Source organism: Etheostoma cragini, chromosome 20, assembly GCF_013103735.1.
Source record: "Etheostoma cragini isolate CJK2018 chromosome 20, CSU_Ecrag_1.0, whole genome shotgun sequence".
NCBI lineage: Eukaryota > Metazoa > Chordata > Actinopteri > Perciformes > Percidae > Etheostoma > Etheostoma cragini.
Genome location: NC_048426.1, coordinates 12,194,826 through 12,215,415, shown reverse-complemented (window position 1 = coordinate 12,215,415; position 20,590 = coordinate 12,194,826). Strand labels below are relative to the sequence as shown.

At 39.3% G+C, this 20,590-nt stretch overlaps 1 protein-coding gene across 2 annotated transcripts in view; it reads right to left on the bottom strand.

The window, feature by feature from the left end:
- stac (SH3 and cysteine rich domain) overlaps nt 1–20,355 on the bottom strand; it is a 31,064-nt gene extending 10,709 nt beyond the window's left edge. Inside the window, exons 1-8 of one of the 2 annotated variants that reach the window (XM_034859255.1) lie at nt 19,858–20,355; nt 18,623–18,655; nt 16,581–16,914; nt 8,384–8,517; nt 3,717–3,798; nt 3,389–3,495; nt 2,597–2,678; nt 1,618–1,685 (exon numbers count right to left, since the gene is read on the bottom strand). In XM_034859255.1, coding sequence (XP_034715146.1) covers nt 1,618–1,685; nt 2,597–2,678; nt 3,389–3,495; nt 3,717–3,798; nt 8,384–8,517; nt 16,581–16,914; nt 18,623–18,655; nt 19,858–19,971 — 954 coding nt within the window. In that variant the 5' untranslated portion in view covers nt 19,972–20,355. The remainder of the gene's footprint in view (nt 1–1,617; nt 1,686–2,596; nt 2,679–3,388; nt 3,496–3,716; nt 3,799–8,383; nt 8,518–16,580; nt 16,915–18,622; nt 18,656–19,857) is intronic. The other variant, XM_034859256.1, reaches the window with a different exon arrangement.
- Between the last annotated feature and the right edge of the window lie 235 nt (nt 20,356–20,590).

Genomic DNA, 20,590 nt, shown 5'->3' with positions numbered 1-20,590 from the left:
TGTCAGCTCGGGTATGATTTGTTACAGCAGGAAGAGAAGTTTTTCCTTCAGAGTCCTGGGAAAATCAGCAGTGAGGATAAATGCGAGGGGCAAGGAGCAGCATGCTTAATGGACACAGAAAAGACTGGCTCGGTATCAGTTCTCAGAGTGACCACAAAGAGTTCAGGCAATGGTCAGTGGACAGAGTCTGCTCTCAGAGGTTTTCAGACTGCACCAATAATGCCCGTTACTGTTAGTTCAAGAAGCAGAATAACAACCATCGTGAAAAGTGAGGAGAAAAGTTAACAAGAGTTGCTGTACACGCCAGAAAACGTTTTTTTTGGGCCTGTGGGGTTCTGCAGAACATCGCACAGAAAAAGAGGGTGCCATAAATGTAGTGATGGAGCCAGATGCCGAGAGAGCAGTGTCCAGGACAGCCCCAACCGGGGGCTACACACAGTATATTACTCCTCGCTTTCATAAGGTACCATGTTTGGCAATGGTATTCAATTCAGGAAACATGATGAGGCACACATTGCAACAGTTTTTATGTATTCTTCAGTTTTTCATTTGTCTTTTAAAGTGTTGTCAATGGCCACAAGTGGCACAACGATTTCTTTCTGCCATTGACTGACGTATTTTGGCTTGCAGAGGACATGCGCTCTCCCTCACAGCTGTTGCCTGGCTCTGACTCACGAAAAAAACACTGCATAAACTGTGCTACCGTGTGTTTATTTAAATATAGGTACACCTACATGTAGGCCTAAGAGATTGCAATATAAGCCTATATATTACTATCAGGAGTATACATATGTCAAGGATGTATAAATTAAGTAAACTTCAGCTGGAGTACGATTTATACGGAAACACTGTTGACTCCATCAGTGATCTCTTTCTGTTCCGCATTCTTCCTACAGCCTAACACCAGTTTTTAGGCTGCCAAATAGGATACACATTGCTGCAAATTAAACTGAGATGTCAGGGTTTCAATCCCCACCTCTGAAAAGTGCCGCTTTTTAGCCAGATTATGTCTGGCCATGTCGTAAACTGTAGGGGGGAGGCCTCAAAACTGAGAATATATTGGGGCGTGATATTTAAATTACGACCCTTTCCAGACGCTGCATTTATCAATGTACGACCATTAGTATGCTCTGATTGATGATTGAATCCCCCGTAAAGCCTGTTGTAAGATGATTTCTGCACTAATATCTGCGCTGGTTTCTACGTTAGGTTGATAAATGAGGGCCATTAAGTTTACTTTTTTCTCATTCTTCCTTCTATAATTAACAGTTTATTATTTTTGCTCCTTAAATCTTTGGTACATTTTCATCTAAAAAATAGTTAATTACTGTGTATACATGCTGTTAAAATTTACTGGGATCATTATTTTGTTGAAAAGAACCAACAGATAAAGAGGGTTTTCACTAGAATGGATACATTACTGTAATCACCCTATTGCTTTACATGTTGCCTCCATAATACAAAAGATCTGAAAGTCTGATTTGTTGACAGGACTGAACTGCAGGTATATGTTAGAAAAACTGATCAGGCATGTATGTTGTATTCATTCACACACAGACTTGTCAGCATTAGATGTGTTTAATGTAAAACAATTGGATGGCTGGAATTGTTTCTTACCGGAAAATTGTCAGGGTTTCTTTCTGGCTGGAGGTAATGTTGGGTTCCGTTCTCAATGACTGTGAAAACTGCAAAGAAAAACAAAAAAAGAAGAACTACAGTTAATCAACAACCATATTTTACGAAACAAGACAAAATTCAATACTCCTTCTTGCAGCCCCTTAAAGCTGCAATGTGTGTTAAATTATACGTTGGACAAATAATAACATTACGAAAAGCATACGGATGTCTTTGCTACTTTTAGGACTTTGCAAGAAAACTGGTAAAAAATGATATTTTGTCCCATGATTAATTAAATGCTGAATCAAAAGGGCAAATTTCATAACTGGTTTAATTACAAGTTAGCTTGTGTGCAATTGGAAACCTTGGCACTAAATCAAAGATGTCACCAAAAATGTCACTTAGTTCACAAATATCCATACCATTTAATTGAAGATTGTTTTTCATTTCCATAGTCTTTTTTCATTAACCCATGCACTATCAACAAAGCAGTGTCAATGCCGACATGTGGCCTTTGCAAAAAACAAATTTGTTCTTTTGTTGGGTCAGGTGGTATGCTCAGGAGGAAGTTCATCCTCAGCAGCATTGTAGCCGCGCCTGTTTGACGTTGTGCCTTCACTGCTAAGAGTGAATAATCGAGATAGTGAAGGGTCAATGTCCTTCATTTTTCTACAGAGACTATTGTGCATCTCAAAGAACCCAAGCACCAATAAATCAAGAGCTACACACAATGCAGATAAAACAAGAAAAGTCCAAAGTTTCTTTAGGTTTTTTCCAAAAAGAGAGAGCAAAAAGAGAGGCAGGAGTTTAGTTCAGATGAAAACAATGAGGAACCTTATTTGACGGTTCACAGGAGGAGAATTTGATGTTGCAAACTTCTCAGACTCCCTGGTGGCAAGAGCAATAGCAGTGTGTTTTTCCCTGTGTCACTACCTGGCTGTAATCCAGATGCACACAATGTACCGCAACAGATACTTACCATCATCGCTGTGTTTTCTCGACAACTCCTGCCTACTGCTGTGAGCCACTACTTCCTCTGGAACCTTATCCAAGTCACTGGTCTGCAGAGATCAGAGAGAAGAGATAAAACAGATTAGATGGATAGAAAGTTAACGTTAGATAACGATAAACGGATTAAGTTCAGTTTCTGAGCTGAAAACCAGCTGAAAATGTTTCCAATTGCACAGTCGAACCAGCTGTTTTAGAGAAATCCGTAGTGTAGCATTTGGAAACTATTATCATAACCCCTGTTGGGATCACATTGTCTCTGTGAGCTTTCATCGACACACACACACCCATTCACTAACAGCTGCACAGGACAGGACAGAATGGCCCCAACCCAACAGCTTTCAGATGTCATCATACAAAGGCATACAAATCCAGACTGCATATACAGTTTAGCTTACACTAAAAATGATAAGCTATGACAAACAAATTTCCTTGTGTATTACACACAGAGATGGAAAGGAGGCTGGAGAGTGTAGCTGTACAGTACAATCAGCACACTGACATTGCCCTTCATCGCTGCCTGGACCAGACTGCCTTTATTGGTAGTGTTTACAGGCCTGCTGTGGCAGTATCTATTTAGACCATCAGCTACAGCATGTCCGTTGCAAAGGGACAAAATATAAAAAGCATAATAAATGAATTGGTTTGTGACAACCTGTATGTGCATTATATCTTAACAAAGAGAAGATTTGAAATAGGAAAAATGCAACTAAAAGTTTCAGTGACCAAACACTATCCAACATTATAAATTGTCTTTTCTTACCGAGTTTCTGTGTGGAGACTCAGAGCCACTGGCCCTCTTGGCCTTTTGTGCCAGCGATGTCCCAAATCTCAAGGCCTCATACACAGGGTCCACCTTATTGCCACAGGCTTTGGAAAAGAAGGAATACATAATAAAAGCTGACGGCAAACAAATGTTACACTTTCAGGATAGGCATGTTGGGATTTACAATACTAAAAAACAGGTAGGTGCATCTTCTTAAACAGCTCAAGTGGAAAGGTGGTTCTAGAAAAAGTGGAGTATAGTTTTTGCTTTAAGGTATGCAATTCTACACAGAAGAGAAATTATTGTGGAGATGTAAGCTGCTCACCGATGGGCATGACTTCTTTGATGCAGCCATACTGTTCCTGGATCAGTAATGGAGAGCTGTAGTACCGCCGAAAGCCTTTTGGCTGATGGACAGATATATAGAAAAGAGAAAAAAGCAACAGATAATAGAGACAAATAAATATGCAACACCACAGGCAGCACAGCACCCTGACAATGAAATATTGCACATATCTCTGTTTAGTCTGATGTTTCTGAGCTCAATTGACAGAGATATAGTTGAGCAGTGTGTCACTGCGCCTGTAAACACACCTTGCAATGCACGTCCTTCTGTCTAAATGTGAAGTGAACAACGCTGAATGTTACCAGAACACAGCAGCTAGCTACATTTATTTACAGAATCTGTTAATGGGAAGTGGCAGGAAGTGTGTTTATAGCAACGGAATGGCAGCAATGTAATAAAAAAGACACACTAATAGCCCCGGAAAGGCGCCAACATCAAAAACAACGGCAAGGGTGGAGTGAACACAGATGCTGAAGGGCCTGTTGTTGTTTACAAAATGACGTCAGACCCAGTTTACACTCAGTACTGCACCACCCTGCAGATGGTGCAACATTAGTTCCGCTCAATTTAAATAACTTTCAGCACATTATTATTTAAATGAAAAAATGTTAACGACTAAATTGTGCATGATCATCATAAATGAAAACCTGATTTGTTACATACAGAGTAGAAAATGTGTTAGATGTCCGGTGGTCCACTGCCATGGACCCAACTACGAAAAATGGTCTTAAAGTCACAGTCGTAATTTATCTACCTGTCATTTCCTCCTCCCATCTCCCTAGGCCCTAAAACATTTATCATTTATATTAATGATTAATATTAATGATTAATGTACATATCTTTAGGTTTTAAGCAAATTTTCTCTGTTGTTGATTTCTGGAAGTATTTCTAGATAAACATTTATCTATTTCAGTTATTGTCTTTGGATCAGTGTTGGAGGACTGCCTTTTTTAGTTTGTTTAGGGGGGCAGGTGGTGAAATCTGCATCGCTAATCAGTTGTGATTAATTTTTTCATTTGACACTTCTCATGATGAGACGGCTAAAATAAGCAACCCTTGAGCTCTTCAGGTCTATCTTGAGAAATGCTTATTATGAAAAAGGTAAAAACAAGAAGACTTGGTGGTTCATTTGGCTAAACAAAAGACACCACAAACTCGCTGTCACTTTCAATGACTCCATTTACTACACTGATGTTGTGACAGCAGTAATTGTAGACATGGTTAGGTTTTGGGGAAATCTAGGGGAAAGTCATGGACGTCTTTCTTAAGTGTCTTTAATTAACAATATGCATGTTTCTTTTAAACAAAAGCCTTGAAGAGGACAGAACTCAAAGTATTTTTTTTTTCATGCACGTATGTTTCAAGATGCACTGAACCATATTGCTACTAAGCACAAGAAAGTTGTACAACAAAACCCACTATTATCAGTTTGCACACTCAAAGGAAAGAGAACATCTGTGCATGAATAAATAAACTTCTGTAGGATTTTTCATTTTGAGAATTCAGCACCCATCCACACATAAAACAGTTGAGGATGTTCAGTTATTTAAAAGTTTCTTTATACATTCCTATGGTTATCTGCACATTTCTTTGTGATTTGGGAAATAAGTAACTTTTATTATATATAGCTGCAATCAATCTTTGTAAAAGTGTAAAAGTGTGTTTGCCCATTTCCTATCTTGAGAAGTACTGCTGTTTTATCTCACAGTGTAGTATTGTACACTGGACACCAAGGAAACATCTGGATGAAGCTGTGGCTGCAAACATGGGAAAAAACTGTTAAGTAAATAATAATTTTCATCACAAATAACTGGGAATCCGTAAAACTACTTTTTGAATTGTGTCATTGCGGCAGAGCTAGTGCAATATGTGGTAGATGCTTAGCTCTCACTGGTTACTGACTGAGAGTGTTAGCTCAAGCAGTGACTCACACATTAACTGACACATCTGAATTATTATTCATGTTTGTTTCAAGAGCTTCCAGGAGGAGCTGTCAAGCTTGAATCTTAACAAAAAGTGTGTGTCAGGAGAGGCCAAATCAACTCTGTTACTGTGACTGGTCAGCTATTGTTAGCTGAGCAAGAAACATAGTGTATTTGCAAACTGTATGCACAACCATAAACCATTTGCCTCTAAAAAACACAATTACAGTGAAAATCTAACTATTCCTTTACAGAGTCGCTGAAAAAACCTTGTAAACATACACTATTGGTCAAAAGTTTGGGGTCACTTACAAATTTACATTTCATTTCATTACAGACAGAATACCAGCTGATCTGAGTGGGTGGCTGATCTTTAATGCAATATCTGCAATGCCCTTTATCAGCAAGCATTCATCCAATGTTCCAAAGGCACATTATGTTTACTAATTTGTTATCATTTTAAAAACTAACTGAGGAAACATTGGAGAACCCTTTTGCAATTATGTAAGCACATAATGTAATCTGAAAACTGCTGCTCTGGTTAAAAAACAATGCAACTGATCTCAGCTGGTATTCTGTCTATAATGGAGTGGAATGGAAATTTAAAAGGGACCCAAAACTTTTGACCGGTAGAGTAAGTATAAATTAAAGTATATATAATTGTTGCCAAAGCTAAATGTGAAGTACTGTATTGTTACGTCAACCACGTTTCTTACGAATTCATCGTCACAGTCTCAGATAGACAGAAACCTGATGAAGAAATAGTGATACACTGGTTTCATGCTTTCAGAGTATGAGGTAATTTGATATCTTTGCTAAAGGGTTCTCAAGCCAAGAGAAACAAGCATAGTTGCAGAAGTGTCCAAGTTTAGAGTAAGTCGAATTTAGAGCTGTACTCCACTGGGGAAACTTCCCTTTTTATGCTTGACCTCTCAACCTCATTTTCCACTCCTGAGAGCTGATCATATCCTCAAGCCTCATCCCTCAGGCATCTAGTGGAAAGACATCACGACGGTAAAGGAAAAAAGCTGCCTACACTGTAAGTATTACTTTCATATCGTCTCCATTTAATATTGCCGATTAACAAAGACTTACTTCAAATTTGCTTAACTAATTACAGCCAAAATCTCTCAAGGAAAAGTGTAACCAATATTGTATGAAATAACGTAAGAAAAGGTAGATAATCACACAGAATTTGAGTGGACAGTGTTACAGTCTCTCTCTCTCTATCTCTCTCTCTCTCTCTCTCTACAGTGTGGGATGTGTGTGAATGACAGAAGAGTCCCATGTCAGCGCTCACTGCCAGTTTGCTGGACTGCTGTGAAAGTAAAAGCGATGAACGTTTCTTGGCGCTGGCTTTTCTGGTGGAACTGAACCCTTAGCAGTAAAACATGCAGGCCTCTCCAACGGAGCAAATCCAAAACCAAATGGTCTCATTATAATGCAGGTTCATGGATGATGAAGGGTGATGATGATTGTGAATCACATAATAGCCCTCAAGCTTAATTATCATCACCCAAAAATGAGGACAGGACCACAGGAAGTGTGTCGATGGGAGGGAGACGATTTACATTGGCGGTAACAGGGCTTCATCTCGATCTCAGTCTAACATTTTTAAGTTGGATGGTTACAGTATAAGGTCATTACCTCTGACGTGTGAAGATGTAACACTGAAAATCTGACTTTTTAACTGAACCAACTATTATATAAATTCCCCCAACTCACTGACTTTTTGTGTCAACGTGAAATCGAACAATAAGCTCTAACGTTAATTTGCCTCTGTTATGGCTCCCATTTAGAGCTTATAAGCAGAGAAAAATAATTAAAGCATCTCATGGATTTTTTTGCTTCTTGAAGCAACTTTACAGTTGCATTTCTTATTTTAAGATTGACCACGGTTTTTCAGTGAGGTTTGGGAAAGGGTTTATAAGCCCAAAGGGTTCAATAATATCCTCAACTATTAAAGGTTCAGCACAGTATATGTTTATGGGAGTTATTAAAGGAAAGTATTGAATAAGTTGGTAACAACAGCAGCGAATTGTGGCCGTAGCATAAATTATTCAGTATAATTATGATCCATCAATGTTGCCAACCTCCCATTTTTGTGATAATGAAAGGTTTTCACAAGCTCCCTGCCTCTGCTAGTGATATAAAAACTGAAATTGAATCATTAATGATGTAATAATCATGCCAAATATTATTTCACACCTCTCAATTTCACTGGCTCTACATCCATGTTAATAAAGAGAATGTGAAATTCTAAACAAATCATAACACTGTTACGTGTGACATTTTCAATAGGGGTTATGAAGCTGCTTCGGGGGGATTTTATTGATCCCCTATTAATGGTTTATGCTGACGCAGCACAGCAAAATTTACAGAGAAAGGTAGGTTCACTCGGCTGCATTTTTGTAAATATTGAGCTGGATTACTATTATGTAACACACGGACAGACAGAGTGATTATATAACGATGATGAGGACGATGACGAGGATGGATGGTGGTCACAGATGTACCAGCACACTTACACATAAAGTGTGATTTCTGAATAAGCACATTCTGGTGGGAAACAGCCAATTGTAATATGGCTGTTTTGGTTTCTATCATAATGACATCAGTAATAAGATCAGAATCTTCCAAACTGTTGACAACAAGGAGACAAATGTTGTGTCTACTGTATGTCATGTACTGATGTCTTGCATTATTCTGTGTCATGTATCTTACCAGTTTGCCCATGCAGCGCTGTTGTCCCACTCCATTCTCACATTTGTGGTGGAGGCTCATCTTGCAGGCTTTGCAGCGGAGGCCGTGCTTTGCTGTATTTCCAGCTAGGAACACCACATGCTTGGCTGTTGTACCTGATACACACACAGAAAAGAGTCAACTGATTCAAGGAAGGTGAAAAGTGAGTAGCAAAGTATACACAAATAGGCATAGCAAATGGAAAATATTGTTCAGAACATTGTTTCATTTGTTAATTTATTGACTTTACACACTTATTTCTAGCCCAGAATTTCTGGAGTCGTTCCCAGCATGTATTGGGGAAAACCTGTGAAGTGACATGTGAAACGCGACACACAAAATGTAGACTTCTGTAAAACCATTTGAACCAACCGGACTGTAACTGAGCCAGTGCTGTCTCCCCCATGTGAAACTATTTCAAACATCTACGGTTTAGCCTCACTTATCAATGTGTCTCACAGTTGCTGGAATGAATCAAGATTAATTTGAATTTTTTGTGAACCAAAGTTACGCAACAGGGCAACAGCAAAGATTCAGCATGTGCGTGCACATTTGTGCACAGAGATGTGTGAAATGAGAAACAAATAAATATGGACAGAGAGATAGATAAGGAAACTAAGATGAAAAAGAGAGTCTTGTTCGGGGTGGTGATTGTAAAGAGAAATGTGTTGGCACAGAGTAAAGCTTGCATGCCAGCAACAACAGATTGCTTCAATACAGTTTTTAATGAGAATTACTGAGCTGGGGCTTTGTGAAAGAAAGGAACACAACAAAAGGTTGAGAAATGAATAGGCAGGAATGCATGCATGCAGTAAGTGCATGCATGCACAAAATCCAAAAAGGGTGTGTTATGTCAGCGCGGGGGGAATCCAACATTTTTCTTACTTAATTTTCTACATTTTTATTGGATTATCAAGAAGATAGTCACTAGATCGAACAGGCAAATAGTTTGAGATAACCTATTCAAAAGGCTCCTAACCTTAAAATTGAAAAGATTTGTATGTCTAGACCTTAAAGCATCACAGACCATATTCTTGTTCAGGGCAGAAACAAAAACAAAAAGTTCACATAGAATTGCATAAGCATGCATCTGAAGGGTTTGAGACTGAGTTCCCCTGGGGAGGAAGCTATCATCACTCACACAGGGAATGATGTAGCCAGAGCCTAAAAACCAGATGTCAATAAATAATCAGCATTTAATAATAATAATAATAAAAGTAATCATAATAATAATACATATAATAATAGTATATATAATAATAGTACATATAATAATAATAATAATAATAATACATGGAATAATGAATAAATATTATAATAATTGCTAAATGAGCGGAATGGCTGACTTTAACTTAGTAGAAAAGATAAGAGCCCGCTGTTACTGGACTCTGGAAGCCAAATATCTAAAACTGTGAAATTGTTTTCTTTTTAAGTTGAGTATCTGTCAAATGATATAAAACAAGATAATAAAACAGAGAAGACAAATGTTCTCTAAACCATTATGTGTTACACATAAAGCCCCACTTTCAGTCATTCCACATTAACGAGAGAGGACTGTGTTACCAATTCCCACTGCTGTTATTAGTTTTAGTCTGGCGGCTATGCACCTCCAGCTCTTTATTGATAAATCAATGAGCACGTGCCCTGCTCTGGCCAATACTCTGCAATGCGTGTCTGTCAAAATATGGACATGCAAAGGATTCATCGATCCACTTCAGTGGGCGTTGAGAGCACAAAAATAAAAGTTTCATCACAGATTTTTCAACCTTGTTCACAATTGTCAAGTTGTGTATTGTTTTTGTGGCTTGTGAATGGGCATAGTGGCAAGCAAATACTGTCAGCATTTCAGACCAGTTTACCCTAAAAATAAACAGCATATTTAGTTTAATGAGCAAGGGTGAAGAAAGTCTGGCAGAGGTAATACTGGATTGTAAACATGAAACCAAGTAGAACACCAGCTGATCCCTATACAAGACAGCAAACACAAGATACTATGTACTCAAGGTAAAAAAGCCCCCCGTGTGTCATTTACTTAGCCAATAATGGGAAAAGATCTCGGCTTCCTCTTCACATTGCTTAATGTGTCATGGCTATCTGGAGCTGGGCAGCAGTGACGGGAACTCAGTAATAAGTAGAAAACTGGATCTGTATTCCCCATTTAAAGTTCTTGTGTTGCTTGAAGAGAGCTTGCAGAGTTAGTTAACCTGAAATGGAAAGCGGGAGAAATGTGATCCCGGCCTGAACCTCTCGTCGGTCACACACAGATTGCCACAGCTATGACAGCGGGAGACTAGGCAATGAGAAAAACCTGCACCAATTTTTAGGTCACTCTAAATCATGTCAACTAATGATGTTGTTTAACAACCACTTAGAGTTTAAATCTCTTTCAGGTCAGCAAACATTTTCTCTATGGCAAAAAAACCTGACTCAAGTTCTTGTGTCCGTCTCTCTGAATAAACAGGGGCAGGAAGTGAATGAAGCCCTTCAAGTCAAGGAGTTGTTGATTGGCTTAGTTGAGCTGACTCACTCCAACATGGTGGAATAATGAAAGGCCTCCATGGTAACTCTTAAGAGCTAGGAAAGTAACAAACCACCGTGTTTCAGCAGGCAAATAAAATAAAGTGACATTGTTCACATCCTTAAGCCGTGGCTTGGTAAAGATGGTGTGTTTTGTGTGTGTGTGTGTGTGTGTGGGAGGGGGGGTAGAGAAGAGTCCAGGGCCTTAAGGCATTCCAGCTGTGGGGAAAGTGAGTGACAGTGCTGCTCTCTCTGGCATTTGCTTTCTGAGCTACTCTGCTTTTGAAACATAGTCTTCCTTTACCCAACACCAAAGGGAAAGACTCCTTCCAGACTTTCTATACCTTCTTCATCTTGCCTCTAATTTCTTTTCCCACAGTCTTTTTCTCTTAATGTCCCACTCTTTCTCTCCACAGTTTCTCTCTCACTGCACACTCTTCTCACAATAGCCACACATTACTGATCCATTAAGCCACCGTTCTTACTTCACGCCTCCTGATTTCCTGTGCAAATAACCTTCATCAAGACAATAATTCCTCCACCTCCTCTTCTTCTTAAGCCCCTTCAAAACACTGACCCTAGCAGCTTTCTTTGGTTTATTTGCAGACATTAACCAGTTTCTCCCACGGCCCTTTGATTATTTTTTTACCACTGAAAAACCCATTTCCCCATCTGGAGAATTAAAATGCTGAATACATTGCTATAGGTGGAGTAAAACTGTTCTGAGATCTCTGAAATTAACTGTATAGGATACAGATGATAACATTAATTTAGGCTAAGAGTTTACAACCATGCTGGCATCTCTTCTATACTGTACTAAGAGCTGCATGCTAACATTTTAACTGTGGCAACAAGCTGATGTTTTGCAGGTATAATTTTCACAACCTAATCTTGCATGCCGCTAGCATATCACTTTCTTTCATTTTTATATGAACTTTTCAGCTGAAATTTCATAAATTTCACAATATGATGCAATTTAATGCATCATAAACTGACTGGGGTGTCTGACAGGTGAGTGGTGTGTGTTTTTTAAAGACATGGCAGACAATGTCAGGTGTCAACTGTAACACTGAAATGAATCAATGCGGTATCATTGGAAGGGCAAGTTTATCACTGTTCTATCCTGTGTGTGACAGAGAGAGAAAACATGACCTATGACATATACACCTCTTACATAGTAGGAGTCAAAGAGAGTGTCTGATATGTTTGTGCATAATGTGTCTTAAGGCAGTGTGTCTTAATGAGATGTAGTATAACCTTGGTTAGCATCACAGCCATTTCTGTCTACTACCCAACCTTAACCTCTGACCCCCAGATTAATTTCTCTCTTGGATCAAAATGAATGTAAGGTAATCAAGTGATATTACTCTCTCATTTGTTTTAAATATCAACTTGTTTTATGAATTAATCCAGGTTTCCAGATTTGGAAGCCTTAATTTGAGGCATTTAAGGCATCTTGTAAGTAGATTACTCTTTAACCCCTAAAAGTTGATGCAGGATATCAGTGATTACTGACTGACAGGGATATTTTTTTGAAAGTAGCCTAAATTTCAGTGATTTCCATCTGCATATATCCCTCATACAGTAATATTTTTTATTCTTTTTTTCCAAAAAACTTTACAAAGTATTATCCTAGCTCTTGTGAAATTTGTTACATAAGTTCCAAACCTAAAATCATTGTGAATATTTTTTCAACACTGCCCAGTAAATTATATTTCACCCGCTGTCAGCCACAAATAACCATCCCATTTACTCATGTAGATGTTTATTTAATAAGCCATTTGCTGCAAGGACTGTAATTATTATCTCAGCAACAGTCTGTACTCGATCAGAGCATTTTATACCTGTAAAACCAACTCACTGTGAGCCTAACCACAAAGATATTTGCTTTTATGGACACAAGCTGCACACCCACTGCACATAGTGTTTGGCCCGTGTAATGGATAAGAAAAAAAGAATGCTAAAAACCTAATAATAACCTAATACCTAACCTAATAACCTTGGAATTAATATAGGAGCATGTGGTCAAAGGTGCACACTGAAGACACTTCTTAGTTATACTCAGGTTGTAGTCAGGTGGAATTTCTGCTTAACTCTATGATGTAAAAACAATAATAACTGTGTGGATGTATTGTCCTGACAGGTGCAGGAGAGTAAGGAAGATGTCCATCAAGCACACACAGTCCTGGGAAGAGACCTAATCAGACAATGTAAGTGAAAAAAACGTGTGTGGTAGACTGTGTGTGTTTAGTAGCTTTACCTTTGCTATATCAGCCTAAAAGACTGTAAATTTTAACTTTTTGTTTCATACTAAAAGGAGTCTCCTCTCATGTGTCTCTCACGACAAAGCAAAGCCAAACTGATAAAGTGTTGACTGTTAAAATGCATTTACAGTTCTCTTGTGTATGACAGTCTAAGTAAATTTCTCATAATTATTGGTAGTATTTGTATTTTATTATCCTTACTGCATGTTGGAAAACAATAGCTCACCTGAACGCAGTGTATGAGCTAGTCTCTTATGTACAAGGGTAAAACCAAAATTGAACACCAACAAAAAAATTGTAATATGTTTATTGCTCTATTAAATATTGACTGACGTAGTACTGCTCTACCTTCATCTAGCACACCTAATGAGTGAGTCAGTGAGCACTAAAATATAATTCAGCCACTTCTATTACGGATGACACATTTCATTTGTACAGGTTTTTATATAATAAAAGATCCTCCCTTAGGAAACACGTGTAATGCTTCTATTGTTCCTATGGCTGCCTTTCGCAATATTGGCATATTGGTATTAATCTATGTATGAGGGTGTTTAGGTTGTATCAAAAAGATGAAAGAACCTTTTGGCAGTGGCATTGGTTATGCAATGAGAAGTAAAATGAGAATATATTCCATTTCAGATCACAATATCCTTTCTAATTATATGCTATTTTATATTGGTTTAAGGTGTTCTATCTTTGTATTTTATTCAGGTTTGTATCTAGAGGTTGAGACAAAAATCTGTACTTAAAACACTAGTTTTGTACTTGAGAGAACCAACAGTGAGTTTTTTTTGTACACATAATGTTATAAAACCAGTAGCTTTTAAAACACCAAATAAAACTTAACGTTACATCCATCCTTTATTCTAAAAACCCTAAATCTAAGTACCCTAGACAGTATAGCATTTTTGTGAACTGATTTATGATTTATGTCAAGTGCTCAAAGTAGGCCGTTACGCACCAGTACGTAGTACCAGCACTTCTACATTTTACTCCAAGCGTACCAACACTTTTTCTTGCATACCGCTCCTTCTCACATGTAGCCCGTACTCTACCACTGACAGAAAAAGCATCAATGTCAGAGAAATTGGGAATGACCCTAAAGTTACATAAACTACACTACCCAGAGGGCACCAAGTGACTTACCTCAGAAAAAAACTGTTGGATGCCTGCGGCCTGACCGTAAGGGAATATTCACTGCTGAAAATCTAGAAACTAAAAAGAAGTGTGTCGAGTTTGTAAGTCGTTAGGTCAGCCTGGCTTCAGAAAGGTACCATAAGAACATGTGCGCCAGAGCCAGGCACGTCAACAGAGGTCCAAGTCCAACCAGAAACATCAGGTACGATTCATGAGCTTCAAACTAACCTTAACATTGATGTGAGCGGAACAGCTAGCGTTAATGAGGAATCAGCAGCTACCAACCTTAACGTTACCATAGCCAATGACACCAACGTCAACAATAACGTGAGCAACAAAACACATGGATGGACTGACTCTTGGTCAAGGGACCAAATTCTGTCTTTTTGCACCACGAACATTTGGCTTGTTTTTAAAGATAACAAACTGGGCTGCGAAACATGTATCAGCCTCCCGTCACTTGCAAATAATATTAAAATTAAATAACAATAAGATGTTGTTGTGCCAGCAATATCTCCTAGATTTATTTTTTTGTAGAAATCTCAAATGTCACAATGATTTGCCAATGCAAGAGAGTCCCGGCACCTTTTTTCCGCTACTTCAGGCACTGTTCATGTCTATTATCTAATCCCCTGTAATGTTCTGCTTTTGTACATTTTTTTATGTTTAACATGTTCTTTGTCAATAATTGAATTTAAAAAAAGCTGCCAGCAGTAGCTCCTTATATCGATAATATTACAAGATTGTGCGAGAATCTTGCTGCTGTGCATGGTAACAACAACTATGTCTTTCTCTCTCTCTCTCTCTCTCTCTCCCTCCCCTGTGTGCTGCCCTTTGACTCCAACAGCACCATCGCAGCTCATTACTCTCACACATACACACACACACACACACACACACACACACACACACACACACACACACACACACACACACACACACACACAGAAAACCACCGTCCACTCTCGCTCTCTCTGCTGCTGACCACACTGTGTTCTCATTAAAGTATAAAAATGAAGAAGAAGGCTGCATCTTTTTCCATGAGTGGACCAGAGGGCTCAGCACCTATCAGGGCCAGGCAGGCCTGACATCATACTTTCATATTATCAACAGACCACCAGAGGCCCATTCAAGGCTTCGGCCACTGGCCGCGCCTGAGTGGCCACGCTAAATAAAACACACAGGAACAATGGTCGTAAACAATGTAGAAGTCTGTTTTAGGGTGGGATGAACTTTGGTTTTACTAGTTGTCATACATTCAAAGCCAGTATGTATTTTAGATGAAAATACCAACACTGTTGATTTTAAAAAGATAATAGTGTCCTCCATCCTCATGTTGAATGACAGAAATCTGTGTTTCTTAAAGAGTTTTATGCTTGTGGGGATGTAAAAGCTGTGATATCGCGGGCTTGTTAAGCAGATGGTATGGGCAGTCCTTGTCATTATCTTGCTGCAGAGGCCCTGAGAGCAAAAGACTTAGTGGTCCCTCAGTACTGATGATTAACACGGAGGGGAGCAGCCAGAGAAGCTGGAACATCTGGCGAAGGGGAGAATAGGTAGAGGAGCTGCTGTGGTTGTGTGCTATCTGACACTCCAGCAGACAGATGGTAACACCTGGCTCCGTATGCGAAAAAAGGAGAATACAGATACCTTGGTCAGCAAGTCAAGTTAGATGCTCTGTGTTAGGTGCCCTGTTGTGTCAGATTGCCCCCCATCCAAGAGCCAGGTTCTGTCCAATGTTTTTCCATGCCGCTGTTGCGCCAAGTACATGCTCTTGGGGGAATTGTTGGGTTTCTGTAAATTATAAAGTGTGGTCTAAACCTACTCTACTTGTAAATTGTCCTAAGATAACGTCTGTCATGATTTAACATTATAAATAGAATTGAATGTCTGAGAGCGTTTCGATATGGCTTGTGTGTTCATTCTTGCGGATGACAACATGGTATTTGAGATATAAAACAAAGGTTAGCGCTTTGGGCGACAATAACCTCTTACATCCTGCTGTGTCCATACCATTTGTGCATATTACTGCATATCCATTACTGTCTAATTTTGATTCTGATGACAGAAAGGTTTTTATGTATAACTTCATCAGGTTATCTGATAAAGGTCTCATTATGAAAAGGTTCTTCTGAGTGCTGTGATTGCAAAGTTCATTAGATGATGATGTTATTTTACCTTGCTATTTCCTTTGATCTTGTCACTGTGCTTTGTGTGAAACTCTGATCACACTAATGAAAAGGGAGGCATTGTAACCATACCTACGATCATGTGGTTGCACACGTCACAGAACGTGGGCTTCTTGAAGATGTGCTCCATGAAGCAGTGTCCTGCGGAGTCTACCTGCAGCGGGTTGCGTGTTTGGGAGCGTGATGTGGGAGGAGGAGCCGAAGGGATGGCAGGAGGGACCGGAGGGATGGGGAGGCTGGTGGTGTGCGGTGGTGCCATCCCAATGTTGCAAAGATGGCCTGTGCTGCTGCTCACGTCCGAGAGCAGCTCCATCTTGTTATCACTGCTGGTTCGGAAGAAGTTGTCTGCGCTCTTGCTGCGGATGCTCTTGGTCTTGAAGGACAAGGAGCGCTTGAGTCTCTGCAGCTGAAAACGAGAAATAAAAGACTTGAAGAAAAATAGAGCAAGGGAGAGAAAAATACAGAAAATAAATGAGGAAAGAGTAGACAGAAGAGAGAGAAGAATTCAGTGCAACTGAGCGAAGTGAATCCATTTCTGTAACAACCTAAATAATTTACAAACTTAGTCTCTAAAACCTTCTGGCAAATGTCTCAGTGCCCAATGGCTGATGAAATACCATTGTGAGGGGCAGCTTATCACTGCTCAGTGGAAAACATTCAAGGTTCCCTACCTTGAAGGTAATGTGATTTCCTGGTTGGAGCAATGCATCGCATTAACACTATTTCTCACACACTGTGCTGCCATTTCAGCCTGTATCAATCTCCTTAGGTCCCTCTTTTACAGTAAAGCTATTTAACACTCCACATTGACAGCTCCTCATTTAACCTCTCAGTGTGTACTTCCTCCTCTGTGAAACCCACTTAATTCTGGGTTCAAACATGCAATTAAGCTTCTTTAAGCTAATGTAATGTGATTTTATGGTTTCGGTTTCTGGGTGGTGTGTGACTGCAGGTCTCTGAAGAAATGGATTATGGTTCAGCTGATTGATGGGTAGGGAAGGACTCCTAATTATCCGTAATATCCTAGCACACACTACTACAGACTTGAATGTATAACTCTAAACATGTCAACATCTGTGAGGATTTACTGTTTTGCTGCTGAGTGCAGAGAGGTTGATCTTCGACATTCCAAATGAATATGCACACACTAACACAGTTTACATCAACCTGATCGTGAGCCAAGATACTCAGATGAAAGTCCTGACTTAAAGTATACCACAATTAAGTGAATCAGCATACAGGACATACATTGTTAGCTGTTGATATCGTTGCCACCTGTACAAAATGTTTAGAGAGCTTATCATTGCAGCTTTGGTATGGAGAAGATCAATCAATTCTACGGGTCACTCTGGAAAAAATCAATTTGGACCCTTCACTACCATTAGCACCCACACACAGGAATGCACAACAGACAGATGAATGTAGAGCATACAACTATTCGACTGTTGGCAACCTCTGGTACTTTTTGACTTGCATGGCTTTTTCGCACCCTGGAAGGAAAAATGATGGTAAAACAACAAAATAACTATAATGTTAACACAGTTAGCCCTAAATACCTACATTTGTAGATATCAAGCATTTTTTCTTCATTCAATCAGTTGTACTTATTTACAAAGGATGTGATGTTGAAGGCCACAACTCTCCTGTAAGGTTTTTTGTATGCATCTAAAATAACGGTAACAAATAAAGATCTCTTTAAATCAGCAAAGTGAGGGAATGTGTGCATGCATCAAGGCGCTCATGCTGTGTTTGATGGCACCAAATATATAAGAGCTGTGTTCTATCATGAAGGCAGGCTGGGTTAATGGGGGCTGGACTGGATAATGCAAAAAAGAAGAAGTCAAAAGCCACTAATGGCATGTATATATATATATCAATCAAATCATTGTAAATATACTGATGCAGCCTCTAAACAAAGAGTGCCCTCTAGAAATATGGGTGATGGCGGATGAAACCATACATGGCACTGACGGCACTAAGTGATGTATCTTAAAAAGCAGTAAAAGTCGAAACGCAAAACAACTCGTATCTTAATGTACATGCAGGTAGGCTGTTATCTTATAATGGACTCAAATCAGCAGTACGCTACAATTTACACAAGAGTGGAGGCTCACCTTGCGCTTCTGATGTTCAGGCCTCACAGTATTCTTAAAGGAGGAATAAAAACACAAACAAAGCTTCACTTAATGGTAGAAAACTTGTTCAGCCTATTGTGGAACTCATTCTATTTGTACTGTCTGTAAGGATAATAACACATTTTCTTTTAATCACTGTTTTGTCTCCCTGAAACTACTACTACTATTTATGTGAGGCTTAATGTGAAATGTCAGCAAGGACTCTTGAAATATCCAGTGACCAAATGTCTCAAAGTAAAAGCTTGCATGCACAAGCTTTATTAGACACAATACAAAGAGGAAAACATCTGTATGGTTCCAGCAAAAGCTTGAACTGTTTCTCTCAAGTTAACAAACAGTAAATATTAAAGAGAAAGTGAGTCTCATATGTCCTATCCAGGCCATCCATTAGCATCATGACTAGTTCAATAAAAGTACTGCTAATTGTAGTATTCTGGACAACATGTGACCCACATAGATGGCAAAACGCCTGAAGCAGCTGTGGATCTCTATCAAACAGCCTGCGTCATCCACACGTAGAAAATACAAATCCATATGGCACTTACTTTAATATACACATATTAAGACCACATTGCTTCTGACTCAACAATTAGGCTGATAAAGATCTTTAAATAGTCCATCATTATTGATCTAGGAAAAAAGTATTTAAATGCCATAACGCCCAATTAGTAATAGGTTATAGACTCCTACCCAAAAAAAACTATATTTCTATTGAAGTCATGTAAAGACTGTGCTGCTCAATAGTGAGTTTGGACTGAGTTCATCTTTATCTAAAGGTTGTTTCTTATACTACACAATATCATGATGTTATTGCATTACACACTGAAGAGGTCTGCTGTACTAAAATCAGTCTGTGGTCACTCTTCAAGGCACTTTAAACGTTTTCTGTCCTACTTGTACAGCTGATTTTGAAGTCCCCTACTGTCATCAGTTGGTGGTATCCTCCCTAAATTTAATCAGTTTTAAAGGTTTGTTGAAGCTGTTTTAAAAGGCTGACCAGTCAGTGAATCAGTGATTTGAAAAAAGGGACATGGTTTACAAGCATTTTGTTTTTGGGAGCTGGTCCCTGTTGAGTCGATGTTGTTGTCATGTTGATAGAAGTTAGTTTGCCCTGCCCTATTAATAAGTTAGAGTAACGCACAGTGCGGATCCCACAGCATATCCGTCTATATCCGTCTAGATGGTAAATAATAAATATAACACGACAGTCCTACCTTTGTTTCCTGCTGGCTGGCGTTCGCCGTCGGGGATTTAGGTGTCTCATCCTGGTCCCGTTCGTCCTCTTTGCCCCCACTTTCGTCCTGAATCAAACTGGCCGGTGGGATCATCCTCCCTTTTTTCGGGATCTCTAAAAAAAACTGTTGCTCTGTAGAGTTTGTATTATACAACGCCGTTTAGCCTACATCTTTTCCATTTCTCTGGCGTCACCGTGACTTGGAGAGGAAGTTATCCAGACCCAGTGCTGCAGCTGCTGCGATGAGAGAGATACGAATTTCATCCGCTGTCAGTAAAATATGATAAAAACGTCTTGGGGAGGCTGCTAGAGTGGTTTCCAAATCAAAAGTTGAAAGGCAGTCCGGTTTGGCTTGAAAGTTAATGAACTAGAGGAGGCTTTCGCGATTATCGCGTTGTCGTGCGTAATGCTGCCAAGACATCTCCAAATCCACGCTGTGCGCCGCGCGCCACTGCCAACACTGTGATGGGCGGGGAGCTGTAATCGATCAAGGGAGGGAAGGATGGGGAATATGACAACGAGTGTGTCCTCCCAAAATTCATATGAAAGACGCACTCTGAGAAAAACACCCAAGTGGTTCAATTGAATCACTGCTACGTGAAAATATGTTTAACAGTGTGGCAATGTTGTGTCATTTGTTTCATGTATTCAGGGCTAATCCACTTATTTTATAGAATGTTCTGGAAGTCTAATTAACATGGACTTGTACCTGA